The 7,607-nt window shown below is 43.0% G+C and overlaps 1 protein-coding gene across 3 annotated transcripts in view; it reads right to left on the bottom strand.

Annotated features, from left to right (window-relative positions):
* The window catches only part of Cdk12 (cyclin dependent kinase 12), a 50,057-nt gene extending 43,391 nt beyond the window's left edge, over positions 1-6,666 (bottom strand). For 2 of the 3 annotated variants that reach the window (XM_021176010.2, XM_021176012.2), the window contains exons 1-2: positions 5,561-6,666; positions 322-1,197 (exon numbers count right to left, since the gene is read on the bottom strand). In XM_021176010.2, coding sequence (XP_021031669.1) covers positions 322-1,197; positions 5,561-6,603 — 1,919 coding nt within the window. In that variant the 5' untranslated portion in view covers positions 6,604-6,666. The remainder of the gene's footprint in view (positions 1-321; positions 1,198-5,560) is intronic. The other variant, XM_021176011.2, reaches the window with a different exon arrangement.
* Between the last annotated feature and the right edge of the window lie 941 nt (positions 6,667-7,607).

The following is a 7,607-nucleotide window of genomic DNA, read 5'->3' as shown; positions in this document are numbered from 1 at the left end:
AGAAAGAAAGAAAGAAAAAAAAAAAAAAAAAAAAAAAAAAAAAAAAAAAAAAGAAAATTGATTCCCCCCCAAATTCTCCTCTGGCCTTTGCGCTCAAACAGTATACACATTCAAAAATAAACAAACGTAATTTTTTAAAAATGAAAGAGTATACCCGACAAAGTTCTAATATTCTACTCTCAATCAAGAATGACTTTTCCACTTAAAAACAAAAAGTAATTTCTAATTATAAAAGATTAAAAGATAGTGTAATAGGCTCAGAATCTTAAAATATATTATAAATCAGAAGACTTACTTCTTCCATCCTATTATGAAACTTACCTATCCATGTCATCATCCCCAGGTAATAGGGGAGGGAGGGGCAGAGGAGGCAATGTTGAAGTTTTCAGGTGTGGAATAGCAGCTGTTACAGATACTTGAGTCTTCATAGAAACCTGTACAGGGGGCTGAGAATTTGTCTGAGAGGATAGAGTAGATGTCCTTGGGTGAGGAGAAGAGGGCAAAATTGAAGTACTTGAAACAGGAACTTGACTAAATGGTGGTTGGGGAGGAGGCAGAGGTGGCTGCAGCGGAATAGCTGGTAGTGGAGGCAAAGGTGGCAAAGGGGGTGTCTGTGGTGGAGGGGTAGTAGCTGGTAAAGGGGGTGGAGAAGTAATGGTGGGAAGAGGTGGAAGAGTCTCCTTTTCTGATGTCTCTGTTTCCTTTGAAGTAACAATCACCTCTTTCAGTGCTACAGGTTTAGCGTCCTTTGTTCCCTGTGCTTTCAAATCCTTAACAGGATGCTTCTGCAAGTTCTCATCCAACTTAACTTTCCCTGTATCTGAACAGTTTTTTACCTCTGGGTTTGAATGTGCTACATTAACCAGTTCAGTATCTGGGGTGGATTTTTCTGATTTTATACTTCTGGGTAACTTTTTAGACTCTAACCCTGACTCCTTCACCTCAAGTTTCTCTTTTTTAGGCAAAATTATAGGTGAACTCTTAGACTCTTTTCCATCCATTTTTGCTGCTGCAGCAGCAGCTGCTCTTTCCTTCTTTTTTCTACTGAGTTCAGCTCCCAGGCTGGAATTCAATGGAAGCCTGACAGGTGAGATACTGGAATGACGACTGCGTGACCCGGATCGCTTCTTTTTACTATGAGAAGACGAGTGTCTTGAATATGCAGGACTTCTACTTCTGGACTTCATGGATTTCCTACTGGAAAAAGAAGAAAGGCAGTTTAAATACACAATATACAGTTATAAAGAGGATAACAGGCCAGCAAAACAGGATCTAGAACTATAAATTTAATCCCCTTCTGAGTTATCAACTCTAAAGAGAAGCATGATGGCACACTCCTTTAATCCTAGCACTTGAAAGGCAGAGTCACAGCTGGGCAGTGGTGGTGCACGCCCTTAATCCTAGCACTTGGGAGGCAGAAGGATTTCTGTGTTTGAACCTGCAAGTTCAAAGACAACTTTAAAAAAAAAAAAAAAAAAGTGAGGAAGGAATGGGGGGGTTGGGGGGGAGATGGCTCAATGATTAAGAACAATGGCTACTTTTCCAGAGGACTGAGGTTCTTAACCTAAACCTCACATGGTGGCTAAATGACTGTTACTCCAGTTCCAGGTATATCTAACCCCCTCTGAGGGCCTCTCTAGTCACTGCAAGTACAAGGTATACAGATATACAGGCAAACGACCCATACAAACAAAATAAAAATGAACAAATAAGCAGCAAATTAAAAACACAAAAACAGAGACTGGGGGACTGGAGAGATGACTCAGAGGTTAAGAACACTAACTGCTCTTCCACAGGTCCCGAGTTCAATTCCCAATGGTGGCTCACAACCATCTGCAATGGGATCCAATACCCTCTTCTGGTGTGTCTGAGAAGGCTACAGTGTACTCATATACATAAAATAATAAATAAAATCTTTTTTTTTAAAGATTTATTTTTTATTTATTATATGTAAGTACACTTGTAGCTGTCTTCAGACACTCCAGAAGAGGGCGCCAGATCTTGTTACGGATGGTTGTGAGCCACCATGTGGTTGCTGGGATTTGAACTCTGGACCTTCATAAGAGCAGTTGGGTGCTCTTACCCACTGAGCCATCTCACCAGCCCCCCCCCCTTTTTTTTAAAAAGAAAGAAACAAACAAAAACAAGTCAGGCCTTTAACCCCAGCCCTGGGGAGGCAGAAGCAGATGGATCTCTGAGTTCAAGGCCAGCCTAGTGAGTTCCAGGACAGCTGGAGCTATATAGTGAAACCCTGTCTCAGAAAAGACAGAACAACCCCCTCTCTAAAAAAAGGGAGAAAAGGGGAACTGTAGAGATGGCTCAGTGGTTAAGAGTGTTGGCTGCTGAACCTGGGCAGTGGTGGTGCATGCCTTTAATCCCAGGACTTGGGAGGCAGAGGCAGAGGCAGAGGCAGGTGGATTTCTGAATTCAAGGCCAGCCTGGGCTACAGAGTGAGTTCCAGGACAGCCAGGGCTACACAGAGAAACCCTGTCTCGAAAAAAAACCAAAAAATAGTAATACCCAGTGTAAAAGAAAGAAAAAAAAAAAAACAGAGCCAGCAAGGTAGCAGCATTACTGATAATCACAGTAGTAAAGAGACAGAGGCAGAATTGTTGCAATAAATAAAACAAACAAAATCAAAAAAGTACCAAGAATTGCCCACTAATTATTGAGGTTTTCTTTTTTTATTTGTTTTGGTTTTGTTGTTTCTGCACACAGGGTCTCTCTATGTAATCCTGACTGTCCTGGTCTGTAGACCAGGCTGGCCTTTTTAACTGTGATCACTGACCAGCTTACCCACTACTTACTCAAATAAAAAAAGATGGCATATTTCCCCACATTAGAATGTAGCCATAGTCATAATGCTTGAGTAATTTTGTTTTATAAATGTTTGATAACTTGAAAATATCAGGAACATCTTACTTTTTATTTTTAGTCTTCTAAGATTTATTATTTTACGTGCAAGAGTGCTTTGTATTCATCTATTTATGAAGTACATCATGGCTATGCCCAGTATCCAAAGGTCAGATAATGGCACTGGAATCCCTGGGGGTGGATTTAGAAGTGTTTATGAGCCACTGTATGAGTACTGGGAAATCTCTACAAGAACCACCAATGCTCCTAACCCTTCAGCCCAACTTCTACCTTTTTAATTAGAGTCCACCTTAGAGCCTCAGATTATAATAAAGTTGTATCTATAGTAAATGAATGTCCAATATACAGAATTTAGAGTTTATAAGCACAGAGAAAATATTTTAAATTAAAATAAAAATTTTAAAACCCTCTTTTGTATATTTGGGCCCTGACACCTCATAGTTTTACTTTTTAGTGTTCTGAGACAAGAACTTATTACATAGACTAAGCTAGCTTAATACTCATGATCATGTTGTCTTAGTCTACTGATGCTGATACTAACAGTCCTGCTCAGTTACATTAATACAAAAATGATTTCCAATCAACTTTTTAGTAAGGTGAATAACTGCATGTACCAATAAACTTGTTTGTTTTGTTTTTAAATGTAGGATCTTACTATGTAGCTATGGCTGGCCTAAAATTTGATATGCAGATGAGGTTGGCCTCAAACTATACCTGCTTACAGTCAATGTTAACTGCTAAGCCATTGTTTTCAATCCCACAAATAAAATTTTTTTGAGGAATGACTGTGAAATGAAATCTGGGAATCTATAAAAGCAGATTATAGATGGTGTGAACCACCACGGCCAGAAATCTATAATAGGAGTTTAAGTGAGACCTTTTGTTTTGAAAGGTTTCTTACCAGGCAGTAGTGGCTCACACCTTTAATCCCAGCACTTGGGAGGCAGAGGCAGGCAGATTTCTGAGTTTGAGGCCAGCCAGATCTACGGAGTTAATTCCAGGACAGGAGGACTACAAAGAGAAACCCTGTCTCGAAAACACCTCCCTTCCCCCTCCCCCAAAAAATCCTGTTTTAGCTTTTTATAATTCTATACTCAACAGTAAAATTTTTTTCAAGTAGCTTTAATGTTCATACTCTTAAGAAAACAAATATTCTGCTTAATATACTAGCTCATGTCTGTAATTCCAACAGTTAAGAGGTTAAGGCAAGATTACTAGAGATTTCAGGTCAGTTTGAAGCCAGCACAAGCTAAATAGTAAATTTCAGGTTATCCTAGATTACAGTGTGAAACCCTGTCTAAAAAGCACAAACTAAACTCTGAGAAAACTTTTTAGATTCCCTTTAAAACTATGCAACATTATAAACTGTATTTATGACTTATGCATTCCACTCTGCATAAACCTTACCTCTCCAAAAACTACTGAACTCTAAGAAATGGTATACATGCTGAATGCTTACAAAAGTATACTGATTGCTACAACTTTGAGATGAATCTAAAAGATGGACTAATGGAATTAAAGAAAATGTCACAAATTACAGAATTTAGGTGTTAGATACATGTTTAAAAAATTCAACCTATTAATTTTTTTAATACTAGAATAAGAAAACACTAAGCAAACTTAAGCACTGTAGTTAGGCAAATCCACTTTAGTTGTAAGTTCAAGCCAGTGATATATATACTGATTTATAAAACATATGCATGAGTTATTTTCCCTGTCAGTGGTATTCACTTATAAAATGTACTGAGTCATACTATGTATATGGCACATTATTTATCATGCTTCATTATTTACTAATCTTCACAAGAGCCTTGAAGTAGGTAGTTTTTATTTCTATCTTCCAAATGAATAAACTCTGGTGTGGACAAATTAAATAATTTACTTAAGTTCACCAAAAAACATTAAGATTCTACTCAGATAATATACAGCTCCTGTTCTGTTGCTGTGGACAGAGATGGGTCTATACATGAGACAGGATAGATAATTTAATAGATGATTTCAAATTAACAATCTTTCTTACAAAAATAGCAAGCCGAAGGCATTATTAGCACATATTTCAAGGAAAATTTTGAAAACTACCAGTGTTTCAACACTAAGTAAGTGGTCAACATTGGTACTGTAAACAAAAAACTCAACCACTTTTTGCTAAACTCTATCAAAAACTACTCTCATTAGCTCAATTTTCACTTAACAGTTAAAAGACAGGGCTTTTCAGAAGTAAGGTAAAACAGTGATAACTATAGACTTGGAAACATGGTAGACAAGACTGAGTACGATAACTTATGCAAACAGTAGAAATGAAAATTTGTAACTTCTTAAAATTCTCTTGTGAGTTCCAATAAAGTTTAAGCACTGGTATCAATATGACTTACAAAATTTTATGACTTACAAAATTTTAAGACAAAGCAACAAACAGCTAAAGGAGTTCTGAAGACTATGCCCCCGCTAGGTAGAAGCAAGTTCTCACAGCTGAAAGTTCTCCATTACTGCAAAGTACCTTACACCTACCTTGCTTGAATAGTTGGAGGCACTTGGAATGTTTACTTCTCAATTGGGTGAGGGGAAAGCCAAACTTACCTAAATGACTTGTCAAAGAAAAACACTGAAAGCTTTAACAAAATGTTAAAGACTCATTTTCAATTCCTCCCAACCGACCCTTCCTTAGGAAGGACAGACAACAGCTCACCTGGGGATTGGACTCCGACTCAGAGACCTCTTGCTCAGGAAAGGGCTGCTTGATCGTCTTCGGCTATAGGGGCTGGGTGATCTCCCGCTGTAAGAGCCGCTCCTTTCATAGCTGGAGGACCGTCTCCGGCTATAGGGACTCACAGACCTCTGTCGTCGGCTGTAAGGACTGGGTGACCGAGTGCTGGACTGGTAAGCAGAAGGCTCTTTGTAAGGTGGGCTGATTGACTGCCTTCTTGAGGTACTTCCAGGACTCTTCTTGTAGGAGTCATAGTTGCTAGAAGTATGAGACCTTGGGGGGCTAAGATCGTAGTCTTGGCCATAAGAAGCTCCAGAAGGGCTGTCATCTTGCTTGGAACTGTCAGACCATTTCCTATGGGGACTCCTGGATCTCCGTTTAGGGCTATCCACCGTTTTGTAACTTTTGGGTGTTTCCCGTTTCCGATGACTTTTACTCCGGTCCTTGTATCCAGACTTTAACTCTCGTTCTTTCCGGGTCTTCTCCTTGTGCATTTTGGACGACCTGGATTCCTTGCTGCCGCTTTTGGATATCTGGGCCTTCCCATAATCATCACTCCCCTCCACGGAACGTTTTGAACTGCCTGATACCCGGTCCTTCATAGATCCAGATTTGGAGACTTCCTGATTTTTTTCCTTTTCGGTCTGTTTAGTTTTTAGCAAGTCTCGGGACCGCCGGTGCTGGTGGTGACGATGTCGGTGCAGGCGGTCGCTCCGATCCGTTCCCCGACGTTCATCGTTCTCCCTCCGGTCTGATTTGAAGGCCGTGTCATCGGAGAAGGTGTCTGAATCAGAGCTGATGTCATCGTACTCCACCAGTGGTTTGATTATGGTACCCAAAGATGCCGCTTCGGGGGTCACCAGCCCCACGTCTTTGGAGTGCTTGGACTTATGCCGCTTGTGCTTCGACACCAAGCGGTGACGCTCCCTGCTGTTGGAGCTGCCACCTCCCGATGACGCCTGCGAAGTTCCAGAAGCTCCTCCGCTCCCGTCCTTCTTGCCCCCATGTCTCTCGGAATTGGGCATTCCCTTTCCCCGGGCCTGAAGAAGGGGAAAAAGTTCCCCCGGCGCTCCAAAAAGCCCCACCCTCCCCCCGGCCCCGACTCCACGCCCCCCGAAGAGCCCCTAGACGGGGGTTGGGAGGGCAGGGACCGCAGGCCAGGCTCCTCCTCCCTCTCGCCGCCTCAGCGCCCTCCTACATGAGGTGGGGGGTGAAGGAGAGAGGGAAGAAACCCAGAGTTCCTCGGCACGGGAGGAACGCGACGCCGGGAGCTGCTCGAGTCCGCCCCTCACGGCCGCCCACCCCCGCCGAGCCGATCTTCGGGCCCGCGAGCCCGGGCGCTCAAGGAAGTAGGAAGGCGTCCGCCCGAGCCTGTGGGGCCGACGGCGGCTCAGGAGCCCTGGGAGGACTGCGCGGGCCCTTCCCCTACCCGGTCGCCCGGCTCGGGGCGGCTGGCTTCCTGTCGCCAGGCCTCCGCGGCCTAGGTTGCCTCAGCTCCCCCCTTTGTCCCTCGTGCCTGAGGGAGCCCCCTTCGGTAGCCTCCGCCTCACACCGACCCCTCACAGCCACATCTCACTCCCTCGCCCAGACTCACTCACACACTAGATTAAACCGAAACGGCACTAGAGGGGGAGGGGGAGGGGCGAATGCCGCAAGTATCGCGAGACTCCGCAGGACTCCCGCGATACTTGGCGCTTCCCTTTTCACCTCGACCCATTCCTTCACCAGAAAACGCGAGAACGGGACCCAAGCCGCAGGCGCAGCCCGTTAGATTCTCGCGATACTTTTCCAACTCCCCCTTTTGGGGGGCTTTATAGGAGCGGAAGTTGCGGAGATTACCTTTAAAATTTAAACCTAAATGGTAATCCTTTGATTAAATATCCCCAGGTTCCGGTGGGGATGAGTCTTAGCACAGCTTGTAAGAAGTCTTTAGATTTAATAGTTTTTTTTTTTTTTTTGGGGGGGGGTTATACAAACAAGGGACAGGTGAACATTGGGGACATTACAGCGCAAGTCTGAATATTGAAGA

The sequence above is a fragment of the Mus caroli genome, chromosome 11 (assembly GCF_900094665.2).
Source record: "Mus caroli chromosome 11, CAROLI_EIJ_v1.1, whole genome shotgun sequence".
In the NCBI taxonomy this organism is placed as follows: Eukaryota; Metazoa; Chordata; class Mammalia; order Rodentia; family Muridae; genus Mus; species Mus caroli.
This window is presented reverse-complemented; position numbering and strand designations above follow the sequence as displayed.